Raw genomic sequence first — 26,401 nt, forward strand, 5'->3', positions numbered from 1 at the left:
ACGATATGGTATAGTCATCTTATCTTGTGGAAAGTTCAACTATGTATGATGGGTAACTGTAATAAACCATTCCTGAAACCATTTGCTAAAACACAAATGTTACTCAAGGCCACTTGGCATCATGGGGCAGTCAGTCAGTCTTGAAAAGGCCTCTGTAATAAGTTTCAGCATGAGCCATAGTTTCAATTAAGTCCTTTGAGTGGAGGAAGACGAATAAGCCGCACACACACATGCTTCGCGGCCAAATTAGATGCCAGAGAAAATGAAAAAGAGCTGATAGCCCGCTGTGCCTTTGACACACACACTGCCCTTTCTCTCTCTCCTACAGTATATCATGTAGATACCAGGGGAGGGCTGTCAGAGTGAGTCAAGGGGCTCTGTGGGCCCTGGTCAAAAGCAGTGCACTATAAAGGGGATAGGGTGCCATTTGGAAGCAGGCTGAATGAATACGCTGACTGGGTTATATAGTGGTACTACTGCGAAAGGCCTCAGAGAGAGTAGATTAAGTTTAGGTTGCTGAATTTACTGGGTTCTTATAGTAATACTGGGAAAGTCCTCAAGAGCAGATGACGACGGTTTAGGTTACTGAATTTACACAGGGTAGAAACCACAGGCATTCACATTTTTACACATCAAACTAGGAGCTTAGAGAGAGAGAGAGAGAGAGAGAGAGAGAGAGAGGGACAGAACAAGAAAGAGGGGAGAAACAGAGAGAGAGAGTGAAAGAGAGAGAGAGAGAGAGAGAGAGAGAGAGCAGGAAAAGGGGAAGCACTGACACTGAAAGATAATAATGCACTCAGATGAGTATAACTCCTTATTATTCCACTTAACCTATCTGACGATGTGGGAGTTGAGAAGCACGGACAGCCAGTAACAGAACTGATGTACTTTCTCCACCAGTCTCTATTCTGCCCCTTACAATACCTACTGAAATCTGCAGTTCTGGTTATGCCTCTTTTGTGAATTACAGTTGGGTTTTTAAATCAGGTGGTCAAAGTATTAGCAGTCTCTACTCAAAAGCTGTATATGTGAACTTAAATAGAAATAGATTCTGTTGTAAAGGCTCATTGAGTGCTTTGATTATTACAATGATGTTGAAAGCTAGGGAACGAGGAACGTGGATATACAGTATCGGGATCGCTCTTAAAAGGGTTTAGTAGAGTCAGGAAGCGTATAGAAACTCAAAACGATAGTTAAATCTCAGAGAGTGTAGAAATACTCTCCAAGCCAACCGACTTAAAACGTATTTAAACACCCTGGAAGTGTTCCAAATAACACCCTATTCCCTAGTCCTATATGCCCAGGTCAAAAATAGTGTACTATATAGGGAATATGATGCAATTTAAGGATGCAGCCACTGATTAGATTCCAAGAAATGCACTCTGTTGCTACAACATGCTGCTGGAGAAATTCCAAGACTTGGGTACAGGATGTGATGTCATACCATGTGCCTGTCAGGAACATATCTGATTTTCCCACAAAGCCAATTCCGATAAGAAACAAAAAGACCCTTCCCCAACGCACTACACACACACACACACACACACACACACACAACATGTGCACGCATAAACACACTCACACACTCAGAGACAGACAAAAGTGCACGTGTCTTATTTCCAGCATCCCTCAGCTGTAGACTATTGTATATTTTTTCAGAGGGAGATACTTTTACACAGTTTTAATTCTTACACAGTATGTTTCACAAAGTAGATGACTCTGGCTGTGCACTGCCTATATCAGAATACATCCTGTATCCTGTACACATTCCCAAATAAAGACAAATGGGTTTTAAAACATGTTTGTTCAATTACACAAAGACATCATAAGGAAGGATTGATTACAGGAAAATACATGTAATAGACAGGGGATTGGTGGGGCCACTATGTCAATATGTGTAGTTCTATCCATTAAACCTGTGGTATCTCAGTTCCCATATGGACCAAGGTATTATCTCAATCCTCCAATCATTGGTCCTTGTCTCCTAGCAGAGATTCTCAGGGTCCGCAGAACACGCAAACCAGTTTAGGGAGAGGAATATTCTGCCCTGTCATGTTTTAGTTTGGGCTTTAGTTTGGAACTACACAATCACTAGGCCCGCAGCGCTGACACTAACAGTAACTCACTCAGCACTGAGTTAGCCAGAGGGCACAAATACAGGAAGCGAATAAAGCCTTTCATAAGGATAGTACTAGCTTTATTCATTCTGTCTGCTAGCTATGAAATATGGATTCATCATGAACCAATATTAGCCTGTAAAATGTGGAAGCATGGGAGGCAGGACGTTTGGTAGGAAAGGGGAGACATGGGGGAGGACGGGGAGAAGAGGTGGGGGAGAAGAGTGGTTGACAGGGGAGGAGGTGGGAGGAGGTGGGAGATGGGGGCTGCACTGCAGTCAGTCAGGAAAGTTATAAAACTTTTCCATCAAAGTGTGAAATCTGAGATCAAAAGTCCCACAAACCTGTCCACGGTCCAGCATCACACAAACAATCCCTTATTTGATGAATCAAAATTGTATTCGCTACTGCCAAGCTTGATTGCATGACTGAATAACTTGATCGCATGACTGAATAACATTTACATAAGGGGAAAAAAACAGTAATGGGGAGAAAAATATTTAAATTAATATTTGTTCCATCTCCAAGTGTGTTACCAGGTGTGGATACTAGTCATAAATCCTACATTTGTGTCCATAAAAAGTACAGTGACAATTGAGCTATTGACGTAGGATTGAAACCGTCACTCCAAATCGGGACCCATCTTTCTATCAAGTGATAATAAACAGACAGGCCCAGTCTAGGAATGGCTTCCTGTTTTGATTTTATACACAGGCATAGCAGTTGCAGAAACGGTCCTGAGATGGATTAATTCAAAAGTATTCACACCCATTGTATTTCTTTACATTGTTTTTTTTACAAAGTGGGATTAAAATGGTTTTAACTGTAGTTTTTGGTCAACAATCTACACAAAATACTCTGTAGGGTCAAACTGGAAGAAATACACTTTTTTAAAGAAGATTTCATCAAAAATAAAATATAAAAAATATAGTTTTTACGTAAGTGTTCAGCTCCCTGAGTCAATACATGTCAGAAACACATTTGGCAGCAATTACAGCTGTGAGTCTTTCTGGGTAAGTCTCTAAGGGCTCTGCACACCTGGATTATAAAATATTATTCTATTATTCTTTTAAAACTTCTCCAATCTCTGTTAAAATGTTGAGGATCATGGCAGACATCAATGTTCAAGTGTTGCCATAGTCTTGCCATAGTATTTCAAGCAGATTTAAGTCAAAACTGTAACTTGGCCACTTAGGAACATTCACTGTCTTCTTGGTAAGCAACTCCACTGTAGATTTGGCCTTGTGTTGTAGGTTATTGTCTTGCAGAAAAGTGAATTCCTCTCCCAGTGTCTGGTGTAAAGCAGGTTTTGCTCTGGGATTTTGCCTGCGCTTTGCCCTATCCCGTTTCTTTTTAATCCTGAAAAACTTCTACATCAGTACATCTACTGTACATCAGTATTTGCATACCTATACCATGATGCAGCCATCACCATGCTTGATAATAAGGAGGCAGTTACTCAGTGATGTGTTATGTTGGATTTGACTCAATCATAGGGATTTGCATTTAGGCCAAAAAGTGTATTCCTTTGCTATGCTTTTTTGCAGTATTACTTTAGTGACTTGTTGCATACAAGTTTTGGAATATTTTGTATATTTGTGTTCTTTTTACACTGTCCTTTAGGTCATTGTTGTGGAGTCACTACAATGTTGTTGATCCATCCTCAGTTCACTCCCATCACAGCCATTGAACTCTGTAACTGTTTTAAAATCACCAATGGCCTCATGGTAACTGTATATTTGACGTGTCTCGGTGGTTTAATACATCATTTATTGCATAATTATGAACTGGACCATGCTTAAAGAGATATTCAATGTCTGGTTTGTTATTGTTACCCATCAAAAAACTCCCTGGTTTTTGTAGTTGAATATGTGCTTGAAATTCAACACTTCACTGAGGAACCTTACAGATGTTGCATTTATGGGGGACAGAGGAAGAGTTAGTCATTTAAAATCATGTCAACCACTATTATTTCACACAGAGTAAGTGAACATAATTTATGTGATTTGTTAAGCCAAATTGTAGTCCTGAACTAATTTAGCCTTGCCTAAACAAATGGGTTGAATACTTATGCAACGACTATATTTTAGTTATATTTGTTTTTATTAATACAATTGTTTTAATGTTTCTTCCACTTTGACATTACACAGTATTTTATGGGTATTGTTGACAACAAATGACAATTAAATCCATTTTAATCCCACAATAAAATGTGATGAAATCCAATGGGTGGGAAGACTTCTGCATGGCATTGTATGGACTCGTGGGTGTAGAGACTAGAAAGAGTTCTCCCAAGTCATGCTATTCTTTAGTGGGGGTTAAGGGTTAAGGGGTTAAGTATGTGCTAACAAAAATGACTATGATGAATTGTTTTAGAAAGAAAAATGTTTCCGTTGGCACCTTTATATAACTGGAAATTCAAGAATGATGGTGACATAAACATACATCTAAAATATTTGAGCCTTTTCATCCCTTGGCCTTTTGCAACAGGAGACAGGAATTGTAAATGAATAAATGCCCGGCCACATCAATGATCTTTCACCCAACACTCACAGGCCCTTTCATCCAGTCTTGTCAGCGTTCTCAGGATCAACCACCTACCCCTGTCCTCTTAGCCTCCCACCCGTCTCAGGCCTCTTTTCAGGATCTCAGGCCCAGTGTGAGTCAGACTCAGACACACACACACACACAGGCCTCGCAGCCAGGGTCTCAGGCCCAGTGAAGGTCTTGAGTGCCACTTGTCCTGCTCGTTCCTGACACCATTTATTTTCTGAATGACCCACCCACAAAGCCTGCTTTCATCTTGGCCCTTCGTATTGTTCATATTAATAATGACTTTAAAACAATAGAAAGGTTGAAAAGCCAGTCTAGTTAAACCATCAATGTGAAGTTTCCTCCCACCTCACTTGAAGTATTAAAGAACACTTCTTGAGACTCTAGGTCCTATACAGATCCTGTGGAGGTTACATCAGCAGCTAGAGGTTGTAGACGCTGGGGACAGGAATACACTTTTAATGACGTAACGACTGAAGCTAGCTGTTTATTAGTGCATCAGAAGAAAATGCTTACATAACGTACTGTATGTCACTGTGCTCAAATGTCCGGGAAATTAGAAATGCTGCCGGTCAAATGTCCGGTGCCACATTTTTCTAACGGAAACCCTGACAAACATGTACACACAATAAATACATGTGGTGTGTGATATCTACTGAATAAACATACCCCTGCTTGTTTGTTCTTTACCATGAACAGCAGGAAGGGATTGAGTATCAGGATAAACAGAGGGCAGCCCCTATACAGCTTTACGGCTTAAATAAACTGACTCATATACCACTATTGATCCAGCCACAGCACATAAATATCTAGGTCATGGTTCTACAGAAAATAATGAAACCAACGTGATCTTCCAATGGAGATATAGCCTGAAAAATGAACAAGTAAAGTCAACAGAATAATATTTGGGGTCATTACAACATGAAAAGGTGGATTTATGTTCCACGGGAGCAAAGAGGAGTAAAGACTTAAAATATATAGGATTACTATGTATGTTCTTTACTATGTATGTTCTCTGGATGCCATGGCGATAGCAGGACAGGTTTGAGGGATTATCTCCAAAACAAACACTATATATACAAAAGTATACACCCTGTATATAGCAACACTATTGTTATTTTACTGCTGCTCTTTAATTATTTGTTCTTTTTATTTTTTACTTAACACGTATTTTTCTTAAAACTGCATTGTTGGTTAAGGGCTTGTAAGTAATCAATAAGGGATGATTGCTTTCACCTGGTCAGTCTATGTCATTTAAAGAGCAGGTGTTCTTAATGTTTTGTAGACTCAGTGTACATCCACTGCTGTTCATCACTAATCTCAATAATAAATCTATTCTTAATTACAAAATAATTTTCTCAAGCGGAGAGAAAGCCTGTGCCTTTCCCTCCTCCCTCCCTTATCGGTAGTGTTGTTGAGATAAAGGCTTAACCGCGGAGAAGGGCCCAGGTCTGTAAGTAGAGATGCTCAAGGCAAGCAGGGCTCCCATTGCTATGTAAACATCCCTACCACTCTCTAGCCTACAGCAACACACACAGTCAAATCAAATCAAATCAAATTTTATTTGTCACATACACATGGTTAGCAGATGTTAATGCGAGTGTAGCGAAATGCTTGTGCTTCTAGTTCCGACAATGCAGTAATAACCAACAAGTAATCTAACTAACAATTCCAAAACTACTGTCTTATACACAGTGTAAGGGGATAAAGAATATGTACATAAGGATATATGAATGAGTGATAAGTGCATCCCAAATGGCATGCTATTCCTGACATAGTGCATTACTTTTAACCCCATGGTCAAAAGCAGTGCACTATATAGTCATAGTCATAGTCTCTGTACCGCTCTGACTGGCTGCTCCGACTGTTAGCATGAATCACACTCCAACATCTGGTTTAACATGCTGGGAGGGACCTCTCTCTCTTCGGTTTGGCGAAGTGTGTGTGTGCGTGCATATGTGTGTGTGTGTGTATGTGTGTGGGCGTGCGTGCGTGTGTGCGTGCGTGTGTGAGTGTGCGCAGTGTGTCGATTTGGACTGGACTCCTCTTCCCCCTCCTCCCCCACTCTCCCCCCAGTTTACAGCAGGTTGCACAATCCATTTTGGCAGTCCCCTCGTCATGCTAAAGGCCTTAACAGCAGCATTGTGGATATACAGTAGATGGTGATTTACAGGCCATCCTTTGTTCAACTATGGGGAAAAGGGCTAAAACTGCTTCCCTGAGGTGTGTATCTGATAGCCAAGCATGGAGCTGGAAATAAAATAAAAGAGCTAAGACAGTTATATATTAAATGTGGTACACTGTGAGCACATTAAAATGAAAGCGGTAGATTGGTATCAAAGTGAAGGTTATAGAAGTAAGAAGATGAATACCATATTTATTGCACTCAAGCCTTGTTTACATTGGCAGTTTGAAGTGACTCAAATCCTATTCTTTTGCATGTCTGATTTAAATCTGATCTTTTTTATGCAGTCTGAACAGTCAAAAAGCACATAGAATCTGATATTTCAAGCCACATCTCAAACCACCTTCGTTAGTTGCTTGAGATCAGATACAAATCTGATTCCTGGCCATGCGACAGTAAAATCTGATTTATTTGCCCTCAAGTGGTTTTTAGACTGTTATTTGGCGTGTTGCTTGCTAGCTACTATCTGTACAGTTTGACAAGAACGTGTGGTAGCTAACTATCTTGTTAATTGCTTATAAAGAAATTAGTGAATGTGCTAGAAAGCTAAACAGCTGCCTAGCTAGTTAGTTGGATGCTGTGGCTAGCCAAAATGGACTTGTTTTGAAAGATGGATCATCTTATTCTTTGAGGCTTTAAAAGTGTTCTTACACTATGATTTTGAAGATGCAAAGCAACTGGGAAACATCCATGGCAGGCATTGTTGCCACCTTAGCTTGCTACATAACTTCTGAGTGATAGGAAGCACGAGCACCACCACCAATCAGCCTACACCACTGAGCACACACCCGTTGATACTATGACAACTAGAGTAGCCATTTGGTCGTTTGTAACTTTCTCTTTGGACAGTCAGTATTCCAAAACGGATTTGGAAAAAAAAACTGGTTTGAGCATTAAGGTCTGCAGTGTGAACCAGGCTTTAGAGTCACGGAATTCAGTAAATGATGACTCAGGCCAGGGTGACTGACTTAGTTTGTCACGTTACCGTTGTCTTTTATAGCTGTTAAAACTTGATATGAGTGAATTCTCAGGCCCATCTATGTGGCTGTCATAATTTAAAGTCCCTACATATACATACAGTCTCCCCATGCCTTCCAATTGAAACTCAGAGACTACCACCTTCTCTCGGCTATGTGTCACTCATCAGAAAGAGCCGCCTATGAGATAATAACATGTGAACGGCTCGAGGAGAAAAAGTGCCTCGGCACTCAACACATGAGCGTGTGTTTCTGAGAGACACCACGAGCCGTGCATTGTGCCTGCAGTATAACAAGCATCCTGCCTGAGCTGTTTTTGGCAAGTGCATCAAATTAATATCCGGCATTTATTTCACAGTGAAACCTGAGGTTGTCACAACCAGTTCATAATATATCCTTCAGAGAATAAAGAGTTTTGTCAAGGTGAGGAGAGGCACACGCGAAAAGAGAAGGTAGCATGGTAAATGCACAAAAAGTATAAACAGTCCCAGGGAAAAGGGAGAGAGAATGAGAGAGAGATAGAAACAGAGAGAGGGGCAGCAGACAGAGAGAGAAGCAGAAAGAGAAAGGCAGCGAAGAAGGACGGAGCAGACAGACAGATGGGAAGAGAGCCATCAAGGTACTTTGGGTAAAACTTCAGAGAGAATTATGGCTTGTATCCTGGATTGCATTGCAATGAGAGAAGATTTATCACTGACCAATTTAAACATTACATAACTAAGAGCCCTCCTTACGAGTTTACAGGGCAAATGTGACAGCTTTTTTCCATCTATGTAACATGCATAAATCAGAAACTTTCTGTCCAGAAATTATGCAGAAAAATGAATCCATGCTTTTGTTACTTCTAGGTTAGACTACTGCAATGCTCTACTTTCCGGCTACCCGGATAAAGCAGTAAATAAACTTCAGTTAGTGCTAAATACGGCTGCTAGAATCCTGACTAGAACCAAAAAAATGCATCATATTACTCCAGTGCTAGCCTCCCTACACTGTCTTCCTGTCAAGGCAAGGGCTGATTTCAAGGTTTTAATGCTAACCTACAAAGCATTACATGGGCTTGCTCCTACCTATCTCTCTGATTTGGTCCTGCCATACATACCTACACGTGCGCTATGGTCACAAGACGCAGGCCTCCTAATTGTCCCTAGAATTTCTAAGCAAACAGCTGGAGGCAGGGCTTTCTCCTACAGAGCTCCATTTTTATAGAATGGTCTGCCTACCCATGTGAGAGACGCAAACTCTGTCTCAACCTTTAAGTCTTTCCTGAAGACTCATCTCTTCAGTGGGTCATATGATTGAGTGTAGTCTGGCCCAGGAGTGTGAAGGTGAACGGAGAGGCTCTGGAGCAACGAACCGCCCTTGCTATCTCTGCCTGGCCGGTTCCCCTCTTTCCACTGGGATTCTCTGCCTCTAACCCTATTAAAGGGGCTGAGTCACTGGCTTCCTGGTGCTCTTTTATGCCGTCCCTAAGAGGGGTGCGTCAATTGAGTGGGCTGAGTCACTGATGTGATCTTCCTGTCTGGGTTGCCCCCCCCTTGGGTTGTGCCGTGGCGGAGATCTTTGTGGGCTATACTCGGCCTTGTCTCAGGATGGTAAGTTGGTGGTTTAAGATATCCCTCTAGTGGTGTGGGGGCTGTGCTTTGGCAAAGTGGGTGGGGTTATATCCTTCCTGTTTGGCCCTGTCCTGGGGTATCATCGGATGGGGCCACAGTATCTCCTGACCCCTCCTGTCTCAGCCTCCAGTATTTATGCTACAGTAGTTTATGTGTCGGAAGGCTTATCTTATCCGGTGTCCTGTGTGAATTTAAGTATGCTCTCTCTAGTTCTCTCTTTCTTTCTCTCTCTCGGAGGACCTGAGCCCTAGGGCCATGCCTCAGGACTACCTGGCATGATGACTCCTTGCTGTCCCCAGTCCACCTGGCCGTGCTGCTGCTCCAGTTTCAATTGTTCTGCCTGCGGCTATGGAATCCTGACCTGTTCACCGAACGTGCTACCTGTCCCAGACCTATTATTTGACCATGCTGGTCATTTATGAACATTTGAACATCTTGGCCATGTTCTGTTATAATCTCCACCCGGCACAGCCAGAAGAGGACTGGCCACCCCTCATAGCCTGGTTCCTCTCTAGGTTTCTTCCTAGGTTTTGGCCTTTCTAGGGAGTTTTCCTAGCCAACGTGCTTCAACACCTGCATTGCTTGCTGTTTGGGGTTTTAGGCTGGGTTTCTGTACAGCACTTTGAGATATCAGCTGATGTACGAAGGGCTATATAAATACATTTGATTTATTTGATTTACTCAGACACCGTAGCTTGACTGAAAGAGAGGGAGCGAGATCGCTGGCCGTATTTGACGAGACTTCAGAAGGTCTGAGAGAAGCTGGAAGGTGTAACAAAAACAAAGATGCAAAGTTCCCGTTCTCTTATTTACCTCTTTTGTGAATGTCATATGTTATCTTTGAATCTCTATTTGTTTCATAGTCTTTTCAGTGATATTTCAGAGTCACATTCTGGGTTTTTTGGCATACACTTGAGCACAAGGCTTGTCACATCTTAACACCACTTTATTGGTCGAATTACTGAGTAACATCTTTTATCAGTAGGATATTCACACTTACACGACTTCACAAATATTACTCATGTAACTAGGTAACACTACACCTGATGACGATGAAGACATAATCTAAGATATACTACTATATACAATGTGCTGGTCATCTATTAGATAGTGTGGTATGTTTAAACACTAAGTTAATTTGGCAGGTGTTTGAGTGTGTATGCGGAGAGGTGGAGGTGTATTGGGACATGCAGCAATGCTGACAGCAGAGTGCATATGGTAGAATTGGAAAATATAATGCGTGAGCTCATTGTGTCAACGTAGGAGAGATAGCATTTCCTCCACTCACAGCAGATCCAGCCTGGACTGCTGTTTTTGTAGTATAGTCAACATCAAGTCTCTAGAGAGAGTGGTAACTGCCTAAAGAGAATAGTGAAAAGACTGCAGCCAAAGCTGAGGTGGTAAAGATGGTCATTATCAAAACGTTCCACTTCAGGCACTCACAATGAAGGAAAAATATTTTCTATGTTGAGTCACACTTCGGGATTAAGTCATTTACAGCAGGGTTCCCCAACTTCGGAATTTGGTCCGCGGGTGGATTTATTTGGCCCCCCAAGTTTTCTGAGCAAAAATATACAGTATATTCTATATATCCTAAAGCAAGTGAGCACCCCTTCAATTAGTGGATTTGGCTATTTTAGCCACACCCGTTGCTGACAGGTGTATAAAATTGAGCACAACGCCATGCAATCTCCACAAACAATGGCAGTCGAATGGCCTTACTGAAGAGCTCAGAGATGTTCAACGTGGCACCGTCATAGGATGCCACCTTTCCAACAAGTCAGTTTGTCAAATTTCTGCTCTGCTAGAGATGCCCCGGTCAACTATAAGTGTTGTTAGTGTGAAGTGGAAACGTCTAGGAGGAGGAACAGCTCAGCCGCAAAGTGGTAGGCCACACAAGCTCTTAGAGTGGGGCCGCCGAGTGCTGAAGCACGTAGCGTGAACATAGTCTGTCCTAAGTTGCAACACTCACTACCGAGTTCCAAACAGCCTCTGGAAGCAACTTCAGCACAATAATTTTTCGTCGGGAACTTCACGAAATGTGTTTCCACGGCCAAGCAGGCGCACAAAAGCCTAAGGTTACCATGCGCAATCCCTAACCTCAACCCCATCGAACACCTTTGGGATAAATTGGAATGCCGACTGCGGGCCAGCCGAACCGCCCAAAATCAGTGCCCAATCTCACATATGCTCTTGTGGCTGAATGGAAGCAAGTCCCCGCAGCAATGTTACAACATCTAGTGGAAAGCCTTCCCAGAAGAGTGGAGGCTGTTATAGCAGCAAAGGTGGGACCAACTCCATATTAATGCCCATGATTTTGGAATGAGATGTTCTTCAAGCAGGTGTCCACATACTTTTGGTCATGTAGGCCGTCATTGTAAATAAGAATTTGTTCTTAACTGACTTGCCTAGTTAAATAAAGGTTAAATAAAATGTAGTGTATATATATATATTTATATTTTTAAATCATTGCTGGCATACATTTTGGAAATCTGTTACCAATTATTCCCACGTATAATGGAGAGACACGTGATCGTATAAAATGTAATCAAGGTTTGAAATTATTATGTTTTAATCAAATATTATGTCTGTTTGGGCTTCTTGTGGTCAATTTGCAGTATACACATGATTTGTAATTATGTTCAGGGCCCCTGACCATCCGCTCAAGACATTTTTTTACCCTCGGCTGAATCTACTGTAGTTAATGATCCCTGATTTACAGGATTCAAAGGTCTAGATAAACACTACATACAGTGACTTCGGAAAGTATTCAGACCCCTTGACTTTTTCCACATTTCGTTACGTTACAGCCTTATTCTAAAATTGATTAAAAAAATAAATCCCTCAGCAATCTGCACACAATACCCCATAATGACAAAGTGAAAACGTGTTTTTAGAAATGTATTACAATTAATACCTTATTTACATAACAATTCACACCCTTTGAGACAATGAGACTCGAGATTGAGCTCAGGTACATCCTGTTTACATTGATCATCCTTGAGATGTTTTTACAACTTGATTGGAGTCCACCTGTGGTAAATTCAATTGATTGGACATGATTTGGAAAGGCACACACCTGTTTATAAAAGGTCCCACAGTTGACAGAGCATGTCAGAGCAAAAACCAAGCCATTAGGTCGAAGGAAATGTCCGTAGAGCTCCGAGACAGGATTGTGTCGAGGCACAGATCTGGGGAAGGGTACCAGAACATTTCTGCAGTAAAGTTGAAGTTCCCCAAGAACACAATGGTCTCCATCATTCTTAACTGGAAGAATTGTGGAAACTCCAAGACTCTTCCGTCATTGTAAATAATAATTTGTGGAAATGGAATGTAAATAATAACATTTTTTTTAAATAACCTTAAATCAAGAGCTGGCTGCCTGGACAAACTGAGCAATATTTGTCCAATAAAAGGCTAATGACAGCCCGTTTGGAGTTTGCTATAAAAGCACCTGAAGACTCTCAGAACATGAAACAAAATATTCTCTGGTCTGATGAACCCAAGATTGAACTCTATGGCCTGAATGCCAAGCGTCACATATGGAGGAAACCTGGTACCATCTCTACGGTGAAGCATGGTGGTGGTAGCAGCATGCTGTAGGGATGTTTTTCAGAGGCAGGGGCTGGGAGACTAGTCAGGATCGAGGGAAAAATGAACGGAGCAAAGTACAGAGAGCAAAGTACAGAGAGATCCTTGGTGTAAACCTGTCCCGCAGGTGTGATGTTCGGATTTACCGATCCTGTGCAGGTGTTGTTACACGTGGTCTGCCACTGTGAGGACGATCAGATGTCCGTCCTGTCCCCCTGTAGCTGTATTAGGCCTCTCACAGTACGGACATTGCAATTTATTTCCCTGGCCACATCTGCAGTCCATATGCCACCTTGCAGCATGCCAATGGCATGGTCAACCAGATGAACAGGGACAAGGGGAATCTTAATTTTGGTGTTTTTCAGAGTCAGTAGACAGGCCTCTTTAGTGTCCTAAGTTTTCATAACTGTCACCTTAATTGCCTACCGTCTGTAAGCTGTTAGTGTCTTAATGACCGTTCCACAAGTGCATGTTCATTAATTGTTTATGGTTCATTGAACAAGCATGGGAAACAGTGTTTAAACCCTTTACAATGAAGAGCTGTGAAGTTATTTGGATTTTTACGAATTATCTTTGAAAGACAGGGTCCTGAAAAAGGATAGTTTCTTTTTTTGCAGAGTTTATATGTAAAATGTATATGTAAAATGTATAGGTAAAATGTATGTAGCAAAAATATGTAGCAAAAAAGCTGTAAAGAAAAACTACGATATTAGTCCTCCGAAGAGGGGTTAAAAAGAAAATCACATTATTTTTTTTATTTTTTTTAAATACAAAAAAATGTGAACAAAAAATATAAATAAAAATAAAAACATAAATAATGTACAAATTTAAAAAATGACTGAGTAAAGGGGCTGAATACTTTTTTTATTTGTAATACATTTGCTCAAAATTCTAAAAACCTGTTCTTGCATTGTCATTATGGTGTATTGTATGCAGATTGATGAGGGGGGGAAACAATTTCATCCATTTTAGAATAAGGCTGTAATGTAACAAATTGTGGGTAAAGTCATGGGGTCTGAATACTTCCCGAATGCACTGTAAATGTGGTGGCAGGTAGCCTAGGGGTTAGAGCTATTGGACTAGTAACCAAAAGGTTGGAAGATTGAATCCCCAAGCTGACAAGATAAAAATCTGTCTTTCTGCCCCTGAACAAGGTAGTTAACCCACTGTTCCTAGGCAGTCATTGAAAATAAGCGTTTGTTCTTAACTGACTTGCCTAGTTAAATAAAGGTTAAAAAAATGCATCGCAAATCATTTATCATAATCATGCTCCATAAAGGGTGATATAAAATGGAACTACACCCATTTGCTTGTGAATGACTTCTGAAGCATCTACATTGGTCTTACAAGGGGGTTATGAAGTTTATTTAAAGTGGTACCCAATGTTGATAAGCAGACTGAGTCTTCAAAATCTGAAAGCCTGTCACATAACCACAGGTTTTCAGCAGGCTTTATCTTATTTGTTTGTTTGAGTGTTGTTTTCTTCCGCGACGCATATAAGGCCCTGCCCCGCCCCCCTTTCGGAAAAGCTGACCACGACTCCATTTTGTTGATCCCTGCCTACAGACAGAAACTAAAACAAGAAGCTCCCACGCTGAGGTCTGTCCAACGCTGGTCCGACCAAGCTGACTCCACACTCCAAGACTGCTTCCATCACGCGGACTGGGAGATGTTTCGTATTGCGTCAGACAACAACATTGACGAATACGCTGATACGGTGTGCGAGTTCATTAGAACGTGCGTTGAAGATGTCGTTCCCATAGCAACGATTAAAACATTCCCTAACCAGAAACCGTGGATTGATGGCAGCATTCGTGTGAAACTGAAGGCACGAACCACTGCTTTTAATCAGGGCAAGGTGTCTGGTAACATGACTGAATACAAACAGTGCAGCTATTCCCTCCGCAAGGCTATCAAACAAGCTAAGCGCCAGTACAGAGACAAAGTAGAATCTCAATTCAACGGCTCAGACACAAGAGGTATGTGGCAGGGTCTACAGTCAATCACGGACTACAGGAAGAAACCCAGCCCAGTCACGGACCAGGATGTCTTGCTCCCAGGCAGACTAAATAACTTTTTGCCCGCTTTGAGGACAATACAGTGCCACTGACACGGCCTGCAACGGAAACATGCGGTCTCTCCTTCACTGCAGCCGAAGTGAGTAAGACATTTAAACGTGTTAACCCTCGCAAGGCTGCAGGCCCAGACGGCATCCCCAGCCGCGCCCTCAGAGCATGCGCAGACCAGCTGGCCGGTGTGTTTACGGACATATTCAATCAATCCCTATACCAGTCTGCTGTTCCCACATGCTTCAAGAGGGCCACCATTGTTCCTGTTCCCAAGAAAGCTAAGGTAACTGAGCTAAACGACTACCGCCCCGTAGCACTCACATCCGTCATCATGAAGTGCTTTGAGAGACTAGTCAAGGACCATATCACCTCCACCCTACCTGACACCCTTGACCCACTCCAATTTGCTTACCGCCCAAATAGGTCCACAGACGATGCAATCTCAACCACACTGCACACTGCCCTAACCCATCTGGACAAGAGGAATACCTATGTGAGAATGCTGTTCATCGACTACAGCTCGGCATTCAACACCATAGTACCCTCCAAGCTCGTCATCAAGCTCGAGACCCTGGGTCTCGACCCCGCCCTGTGCAACTGGGTACTGGACTTCCTGACGGGCCGCCCCAGGTGGTGAGGGTAGGCAACAACATCTCCTCCCCGCTGATCCTCAACACTGGGGCCCCACAAGGGTGCGTTCTGAGCCCTCTCCTGTACTCCCTGTTCACCCACGACTGCGTGGCCATGCACGCCTCCAACTCAATCATCAAGTTTGCGGACGACACAACAGTGGTAGGCTTGATTACCAACAACGACGAGACGGCCTACAGGGAGGAGGTGAGGGCCCTCGGAGTGTGGTGTCAGGAAAATAACCTCACACTCAACGTCAACAAAACTAAGGAGATGATTGTGGACTTCAGGAAACAGCAGAGGGAACACCCCCATCCACATCGATGGAACAGTAGTGGAGAGGGTAGCAAGTTTTAAGTTCCTCGGCATACACATCACAGACAAACTGAATTGGTCCACTCACACAGACAGCATCGTGAGGAAGGCGCAGCAGCGCCTCTTCAACCTCAGGAGGCTGAAGAAATTTGGCTTGTCACCAAAAGCACTCACAAACTTCTACAGATGCACAATCGAGAGCATCCTGGCGGGCTGTATCACCGCCTGGTATGGCAACTGCACCGCCCTCAACCGTAAGGCTCTCCAGAGGGTAGTGAGGTCTGCACAACACATCACCGGGGCAAACTACCTGCCCTCCAGGACACCTACACCACCCGATGCTACAGGAAGGCCATAAAGATCATCAAGGACATCAACCACCCGAGCCACTGCCTGTTCACCCCGCTGCCATCCAGAAGGCGAGGTCAGTACAGGTGCATCAAAGCTGGGACCGAGAGACTGAAAAACAGCTTCTATCTCAAGGCCATCAGACTGTTAAACAGCCACCACTAACATTGAGTGGCTACTGCCAACACACTGTCAATGACACTGACTCTACTCCAGCCACTTTAATCATGGGAATTGATGGGAAATGATGTAAATATATCACTAGCCACTTTAAACAATGCTACCTTATATAATGTTACTTACCCTACATTGTTCATCTCATATGCATACGTTGATACTGTACTCTATATCATCGACTGCATCCTTATGTAATACATGTATCACTAGCCACTTTAACTATGCCACTTGGTTTACATACTTATCTCATATGTATATACTGTACTCGATATCATCTACTGTATCTTGCCTATGCTGCTCTGTACCATCACTCATTCATATATCCTTATGTACATATTCTTTATCCCCTTACACTGTGTATGACAGTAGTTTTTTTTGGAATTGTTAGTTAGATTACTTGCTCGTTATTACTGCATTGTCGGAGCTAGAAGCACAAGCATTTCGCTACACTCGCATTAACATCTGCTAACCATGTGTATGTGACAAATAAAATTTGATTTGATTTGATTTGATTTCTCTCCTATCTCTGCAGCCTGCCTCACCAAGTAGCTGTAAGTGCTTTTGGCTTCACCTGAATCTCATTCCAATCAATCTGGCAGATGCGTGTGGAGGCATTATGGAGGCCTTCTAGACCTGCTATGAGGTCGAAGCTGCCAGCACTTTGTTTCTGCCTCAGCCCTGTTTCAACCCTGCCTCAACCCTGCCACAACCCTGCCACAAACTTGCCTCTGTCTCAGAGCTCCAACAACCAATCTCTGCTCTGGGGAGTCCTGCCTGCTGGGAGAAACAGGGGAAATTCCTAGAGTGTGGGGCGATTTGTGATTGCCTGAAAAAACAGGCAACACCAGGCTCGCCCTGACAAGGCCCGTAGTGCAAAGTGTGCTTCCAGTTCGTTAGAGTGATTCCACTGCTGCCTTCCACAGTGAAGACTCAATATATAAGAGCATACATTGACTACTCACTCTACTCACATAGAAAACATCTAGCACTAAACATACAGTTTCCATTTCCATGTATTGCTACTCTATTACCAAAAGCCTTTATTCTTTGTATTAAAAAATATAGCCTATAATAATATATCATTCAAAAATCCCTATGTCTACAGATATATAAGCAGCCAAAGATGACTTACCTGCAAATGCTGAGCAGCAGAACGCCAGGAGAAACAGGGGTAAAATGGGTCTGTCTGACATCATAATGCTGCAGTTATACTGTAGTAGAACTGGCCTACAGCTTATCCAGAAGAGGACAGGATGTATCCACTGGACGGCCTTCCTTCCTCCTGGTTCTTCACAAGGACAACCCTTCTTCCACCACACAGTCAGTCAGTAGAGAGAAACCTCACAGGATCTCCTGCTGCAAAGAACAGGAGTAGAGAGAGAGAGTGAGACAGAGAAACATGGTGGCTAACCGTTTAGCATGGCCAAAGAGTAAGACAGAGTGTAAATTCCAAATGGCACCCTATTCCCTGCTTAGTGCACTACTTTTGACCGTAGCCCTATGGGCCCTGATCAAAAGTAGTACACTATATAGGGTTCCATTTGGGACGCAGAGTGGTAAGTGCCAGAAATGGCATTAGGATCTAGTTCCCTGTGGAACTGATGAGAAAATACAGGAGAGAGGGGAGACAGCGCCTCGGAGACCAGGAGGATTAATCTCATAGGGCTAATTAGACATCATGTGAGTTTTTAGGATCCTTGTTCTTGGTACCCATACCGGCCACCCACCTACCCCACCACAGCCCACGCACGGTCAGTCAAAGAGGGGTATCTGAGGGTTGAGGTATGGCTGAGTGGGTGGCCAGTAGGTGTGAAAACACTGTTTTCTGAACATGTTATGGGGTGGGTGGGGTAATTCACCCAGTTTAATTGAGATCGTTGGGAAAGACTGGATCCTCCAGCAGGGTCCGGATTAAGCTGCTTAGTGCAAGTGGGGTCGATTTTGCTGCTAATCAGCATGACCATAGCTGAACTTTTTAACTTGACCAGGCTATAGACCACAGACCCTGTTAGCCAACCTCCAAAACAGGGAACAGCACCATAAAACCCTTATGGTCTTAATTCATTCCATTCCTATTGCTTCCTCATCTTAACACAATAAAAATAAATACTCCAAAATCAATGAATGGAATCTAACAATGGATCATATAATGTCCTGATAAAACATAATATCATTAATTAAAAACGTCTTTCTTTTTACCATTATGTTTAATTAAATGTTTATATATTGTAGTTATTTTTCAACCTTTTACAACTCAACGCTTTGATTTGTCCAAAAAAGTTATAACAACGCAACAACCCACGTCAAATCAGTCTTTAAAAAAAGGCATCAGAATTAGCCTGGTGGTCAATTCTGTTTGAGCTTTAGCCAACTGCTCTCTGTGTCCATTTGTTGGCATGCCAAAGATGTGCATGGCTTGACAACAATAGAAAAGTTGGCTACGGCACATACACTAGGGTACCAGGAGAGATTTAAAAAAATATGCTTTGAACGTCATTTAACCCGGGACATTTTTCAACATGGTGACAGGCTTTGTTGTTATTCAGTTATATTTTTGTGAAACTGTTTGTTTTTTCCAACAGATGATGGCTAGATTTTACTTTTTAGTTTTAAAGCTGCAATATGTAACTTTTTGAGTGACCTGACCAAATTCACATAGCAATGTAAATTATAGATGTGTCATTGTTATTGAAAGCAAGCTTATGAAGCGGTAGGTCTGTTCTATGTGTGCTATTGTAGGCTCAGCCCTAATTGATGTGCTCTCTGACACCTGGAGTTGCATGGCAAATGGTCCAGGAGCACAAGGAAGACAAAGGACCATGCCAAAGGACTAGTCAACCCTTCCCCCCTCTGAGGGGCCAAAATGTATCTCTCTGTTATAGTATCCAGAGGACTGACTATTGAGTGTGATAGAATAATACTAAATTATCCATGTTTGGTATCGATCCAAAACTTGTTCACTGAGGATAACTCTGATGCTATCTATATGGATGTATGATCTCTGTGGTAACTTGTATCTGTACAGGGTGAACTCTAAATTACTCTCAAAGGAATTGTATTGTCCTCTCAGGAATTCTGTCTCATGGTCTCATTCCCCAGACAAACCTTTAAATGCTGTGACACCCTGTGGAGATTGGGCCTTGGTGGTCAGGTTACACTGTAAACTTGGTATCGTTTGATTGGTCAATGGTGGCTGGTCTTGGGAAGAAAGGTTACATTTCCATTCCATCGAGGAAGGTTGCATGATTCATTCTAATTTCCTAGGCTTCTCTTTGTTCATGATTTGCCATGTAAATTAATCCATTCATTGTACAATGTTAATTAAATATCTGCCTTTGATACGGACAATTCTCAGACCAATTCCTGCTAGTAAACTTCAACTCATTGCCTAATGCTTGCGTATATTTTAATTATCTTTATGGAGTCAGATAAACATTTTAATAGGATAATTGCTTAGTCTTATTACGAGTCACATGTGAGGAATTTCTAATATACACATATCCTACATGATAAAAATTACAACCACTTCACTATTTCTATGCTTCCCATTCTTAAGATTCATTTTGGTGTCTTTTACTTTCGGTTTTGTACAACAGCTTCAAACAGTTGAATGCAATATTTGTAGATGGAATAAATGGTTCTCGACACTATACTTGCTTATTTTGTCACAAACTGAAATCAGACAAACTATTCGAATTTTAGCAACCAGGAAATGGCGACACGATTTCTGCATAGTGCACCTTTAAAAGTCATATAGTGCACCTTTAAAAGACATTTAAATAATTTGTGGAATGATAAGTGAACAGTAAGCCTGCCTAAGTATCACTATCACAGCATTAGTCAGTTAGAACAGGGAAAGGGATTTTTCATAGCTCATTGAGTTGTTAGGATTACCCTACAAAAGCAAAGGATTCTCTGAACAATAGAGCAGTAATGCAGCACACACAGGAATGCACCACCGCAGCATGGCCGTTCAGATTATGACCCAAGTGCAGAGAGTCCTGACAGGCCAGATGCCAGCCCTATTGTGGTGTCCTCTCTCTGTATGCTCTCACATTGTTGAGGGCCAACACGGAATATACTGTGCCCAGTCTTTCTCTATGTATTTTTAAAAATCTTTATTTAACTAGGCAAGTCAGTTAAAGAACAAATTCTTATTTACAATGACAACCTACTCTAGATAATGCTGGGATAATTGTTCACCACCCTATTGGACTCCCAATCAAAGACAGATATGATACAGCCTGGATTTGAACCAGGTATGATATTGACACCTCTTGTACTGAGATGCAGTGCCTTAGACCACTACACCGCTCAGGAACCCAAATGTATTGCCTGTCAGGAGATGACATGATGTGACTGTTGTCATGACGTTGGACTGGTGGATAGGTTTATGATGAGATTTGGGGAACATCAGAAGGGGGGGAAATGAACTATATTCCGGTAAACCGAACAATTGAACAAATGCGGTGGTATTTAATGAATATGATGTCAGTTCGGTTGTCATCTGAGACATTCTCATCAATGATAAGATGACATAAACTCTACAGTGGAAAGTCTACACATCAGAGTTATCGGATTCACATGAAATTGTTGTTCAATTTAAATGTTTGAATATGAAATGATTTGTGATGGGATGAAATGTGATTTTAGCTTCTAAAATGTGAGATGTGGGTTTTCATAAGATATTGCTGCTCACTCAGTGGCCTGCCCACGTGAAGAGACAGAGGTTGTAATCTATGAAACACACCCCTTTTCTCCCTTCCTATATAAAGCATTGACGACAACATAACTTCCTGTTTCGGGAATGTAGGACGACGGTCCTATGTCAGAATGGTTCAGATAATAACTACAGAACGAAGCCAACATCAGCGTTTGCTTTGGTTGTGAGTGGTATGAACTTTGAACTCTTATTCACTACAGAAGTGATATCTCCTAGCCTTTGAGTTAGCAACCGCAGCTGCAAACGCAGGTTAGGAAGGAACAGACAGAGTATCCAGTCTACCACACAACGACGTTACTACAACGTATCCAATTGACCACCAGAGACATTCTTCAAAGGACAAAGGACTCAGTTTGGCAACACGGCCTTCCATCTACCACCAACCTACTGAAGCGCAGCTCAGAGTAAATATTTATTGCATTTTCCTTTTCCAAATGGGCGGTAATTTAGAATGCATAAGATACTGTATTTACGATAGCACAGCTTTTTCCCTTTGTTCCTCAGTCTCCCGCTCTTTCACTCAACCCATCCCCTTTTCCTTTGTGTAACAAGCTGTCATATCTGTTCCGCCCGCTAGGGACGTTTTCCTTTATGATGTCATTTGTAATCAAGTTATGATTAATTGTGTGTATGTGAATTCTGTGTGATTAGTTAGGTATTTAGTAAATAAATAATTAAACCCAATTTTGTATTGCTGATTCAAATTGTTAGCCAAGAGTATACCTTGTAATCTAAGAATTTACCATTGGACGAGATCTACTGGTACGCCATTTCCGGTCACAACTTGCAGACTTGTTTACGTGTTGCTGTGCGTTTTGTTGCCAACCTTACTTTACTACCTGACAACTTTACGGTTTTTACTTTTTAATTACCGTTTATATTTTTGTTTTTTCCCTCAACTTTTTCACTCCGGACGCTTTATCTGGACATGGTTCGTCAGGACCTCCAACAGCCGAAGCTAAGTAGTAACATTAACATGATGCCTTCTAATTGCAGTCGCTGTACTCATAATATACAGGGGAACGATCGCCTTACGGCGAGGATAGCTGTGCAACAAGCCCAGCTTCAGACGCAATCGTTAAGCAAGGGTAATTTCAGTGTAGGAAAGGATGAAACATCGTCTGTGCCACCAGTAAGTAATCAAATCAAATCAAATCAAATGTTATTTGTCACATACACATGCACAGCGGATGTTAATGCGAGTGTAGCGAAATGCTTGTGCTTCTAGTTCCGACAATGCAGTAATAACCAACAAGTAATCTAACTAACAATTCCAAAACTACTGTCTTATACACAGTGTAAGGGGATGAAGAATATAGTACAGATAGTACAGATAGTAACGTTAGTATAAATCCCCTCGCACGGTCCCCGCAGCCGGACAACTTTCTCACGGTTTCTGGAAGGAAATGCTGTAGGAATGCTCAACCGGTGTCGCTCATTCAGCCGACAGAAACTTTCAACCGGTTTTCCCCATTAAGCAGCAAGTCGGAATCAGAGGCCGAGCCTTCTCTTGTCTCTACTCCTCCCGTTACGGGGTCTGAGACGCCAAAGCTTCCCACCATTAGCTCTAACAAATTGAAAACTCTAGTCATTGGCGACTCCATTACCCGCAGAATTAGACTTAAAACAAATCATCCAGCGATCATACACTGTTTACCAGGGGGCAGGGCTACCGACGTTAAGGCTAATTTGAAGATGGTCCTGGCTAAAGCTAAAACTGGCGAGTGTAGAGAGTATAGAGATATTGTTATCCACGTCGGCACCAACGATGTTAGGATGAAACAGTCAGAGATCACCAAGCGCAACATAGCTTCAGCGTGTAAATCAGCTAGAAAGATGTGTCGGCATCGAATAATTGTCTCTGGCCCCCTCCCAGTTAGGGGGAGTGATGAGCTCTACAGCAGTCTCACAACTCAATCGCTGGTTGAAAACTGTTTTCTGCACCTCCCAAAAGATAGAATTTGTAGATAATTGGCCCTCTTTCTGGGACTCACCCACAAACAGGACCAAACCTGACCTGCTGAGGAGTGACAGACTCCATCCTAGCTGGAGGGGTGCTCTCATCTTATCTACCAACATAGACAGGGCTCTAACTCCTCTAGCTCCACAATGAAATAGGGTGCAAGCCAGGCAGCAGGCTGTTAGCCAGCCTGCCAGCATAGTGGAGTCTGCCACTAGCACAGTCAGTGTAGTCAGCTCAGCTATCCCCATTGAGACGGTGTCTGTGCCTCGACCTAGGTTGGGCAAAACTAAACATGGCGGTGTTCGCCTTAGCAATCTCACTAGGATAAAGACCTCCTCTATTCCTGTCATTATTGAAAGAGATCATGATACCTCACATCTCAAAATAGGGCTACTTAATGTTAGATCCCTTACTTCAAAGGCAATTATAGTCAATGAACTAATCACTGATCATAATCTTGAAGTGATTGGCCTGACTGAAACATGGCTTAAGCCTGATGAATTTACTGTGTTAAATGAGGCCTCACCTCCTGGCTACACTAGCGACCATATCCCCCGTGCATCCCGCAAAGGCAGAGGTGTTGCTAACATTTACGATAGCAAATTTCAATTTACAAAAACAAAATGCCGTTTTCGTCTTTTGAGCTTCTAGTCATGAAATCTATGCAGCCTACTCAATCACTTTTTATAGCTACTGTTTACAGGCCTCCTGGGCCATATACAGCGTTCCTCATTGAGTTCCCTGAATTCCTATCGGACCTTGTAGTCATAGCAGATAATATTCTAATCTTTGGTGACTTTAATATTCACATGGAAAAGTCCACAGACCCACTCCAAAAGGCTTTCGGAGCCATCATCAACTCAGTGGGTTTTGTCCAACATGTCTCTGGACCCACTCACTGTCACAGTCATACTCTGGACCTAGTTTTGTCCCATGGAATAAATGTTGTGGATCTTAATGTTTTTACTCATAATCCTGGACTATCGGACCACCATTTTATTACGTTTGCAATTGCAACAAATAATCTGCTCAGACCCCAACCAAGGAGCATCAAAAGTCGTGCTATAAATTCACAGACAACACAAGATTCCTTGATGTCCTTCCAGATTCCCTCTGTCTACCCAAGGACGCCAGAGGACAAAAATCAGTTAACCTGGCACACCCTGACCATAGTTTGCTTTGTATATTTCTATGTTTTGGTTGGTCAGGGTGTGATCTGGTTGGGCATTCTATGTTTATTGTCTAGTTTGTCTAGTTCTATGTTTGGCCTGATATGGTTCTCAATCAGAGGCAGGTGTTCGTCATTGTTTCTGATTGGGAATCATATTTAGGTAGCCTGGGTTTCACTGTGTGTTTGTGGGTGATTGTTCCTGTCTCTGTGTTTTGCACCAGATAGGGCTGTTTTGAGTTCTCACATTTCATTGTTTTGTAGTTTATTCATGTATAGTTTTCCTTTATTAAACAAACATGAATCATCACGCAGCATTTTGGTCCGCCTCTCCTTCAACTACAGAGAACTGTTACATAACCACCTAACTGAGGAACTCAATTTAACCATGCGCAATACCCTAGATGCAGTTGCACCCCTAAAAACTAAAAACATTTCTCATAAGAAACTATCTCCCTGGTACACAGAAAATACCCGAGCTCTGAAGCAAGCTTCCAGAAAATTGGAACGGAAATGGCGCCACACCAAACTGGAAGTCTTCCGACTAGCTTGGAAAGACAGTACCGTACAGTACCGAAGAGCCGTTACTGCTGCTCGATCATCCTATTTTTCCAACTTAATTGAGGAAAATAAGAACAATCTGAAATTCCTTTTTGATACTGTCGCAAAGCTAACTAAAAAGCAGCATTCCCCAAGAGGATGGCTTTCACTTCAGCAGTGATAAATTCGTGAACTTCTTTGAGGAAAAGATCATGATTATTAGAAAGCAAATTATGGACTCCTCTTAAATCTGCGTATTCCTTCAAAGCTCAGTTGTCCTGAGTCTGCACAACTCTGCCAGGACCTAGGATCAAGAGAGACACTCAAGTGTTTTAGTACTAAATCTCTTGACACAATGATGAAAATAATCATGGCCTCTAAACCTTCAAGCTGCATACTGGACCCTATTCCAACTAAACTACTGAAAGAGCTGCTTCCTGTGCATGGCCCTCCTATGTTGATCATAATAAACGGCTCTCTATCCACCGGATGTGTACCAAACTCACTAAAAGTGGTAGTAATAAAGCCTCTCTTGAAAAAGCCAAACCTTGACCCAGAAAATATAAAAAACTATCGGCCTATATTGAATCCTCCATTCCTCTCAAAAATTTTAGAAAAGGCTGTTGCGCAGCAACTCACTGCCTTCCTGAAGACAAACAATGTATACGAAATGCTTCAGTCTGGTTTTAGACCCCATCATAGCACTGAGACTGCACTTGTGAAGGTGGTAAATTACCATTTAATGGCATCAGACCGAGGCTCTGCATCTGTCCTGGTGCTCCTAGACCTTAGTGCTGCTTTTGATACCATCGATCACCACATTCTTTTGGAGAGATTGGAAACCCAAATTGGTCTACACGGACAAGTTCTGGCCTGGTTTAGATCTTATCTGTCGGAAAGATATCAGTTTGTCTCTGTGAATGGTTTGTCCTCTGACAAATCAACTGTAAATTTCGGTGTTCCTCAAGGTTCCGTTTTAGGACCACTATTGTTTTCACTATATATTTTACCTCTTGGGGATGTCATTCGAAAATATAATGTTAACTTTCACTGCTATGCGGATGACACAAAGCTGTACATTTCAATGAAACATGGTGAAGCCCCAAAATTGCCCTCGCTAGAAGCATGTGTTTCAGACATAAGGAAGAGGATGGCTGCAAACTTTCTACTTTTAAACTCGGACAAAACAGAGATGCTTGTTCTAGGTCCCAAGAAACAAAGAGATCTTCTGTTGAATCTGACAATTAATCTTAATGGTTGTACAGTCGTCTCAAATAAAACTGTGAAGGACCTCGGCGTTACTCTGGACCCCGATCTCTCTTTTGAAGAACATATCAAGACCATTTCAAGGACAGCTTTTTACCATCTTCGTAACATTGCAAAAATCAGAAACTTTCAGTCCAAAAATGATGCAGAAAAATGTATCCATGCT

At 42.1% G+C, this 26,401-nt stretch overlaps 1 protein-coding gene across 1 annotated transcript in view; it reads right to left on the reverse strand.

Annotated features, from left to right (window-relative positions):
• LOC112251175 (transforming growth factor beta receptor type 3-like) overlaps positions 1–26,401 on the reverse strand; it is a 147,020-nt gene that overhangs the window by 101,029 nt on the left and 19,590 nt on the right. The window contains exon 2 of the mRNA XM_024421980.2: positions 17,708–17,931. Within this exon, the coding sequence (XP_024277748.1) occupies positions 17,708–17,771 (64 nt within the window). The 5' untranslated portion in view covers positions 17,772–17,931. The remainder of the gene's footprint in view (positions 1–17,707; positions 17,932–26,401) is intronic.

Source organism: Oncorhynchus tshawytscha, linkage group LG05, assembly GCF_018296145.1.
Source record: "Oncorhynchus tshawytscha isolate Ot180627B linkage group LG05, Otsh_v2.0, whole genome shotgun sequence".
Taxonomy (NCBI): Eukaryota; Metazoa; Chordata; class Actinopteri; order Salmoniformes; family Salmonidae; genus Oncorhynchus; species Oncorhynchus tshawytscha.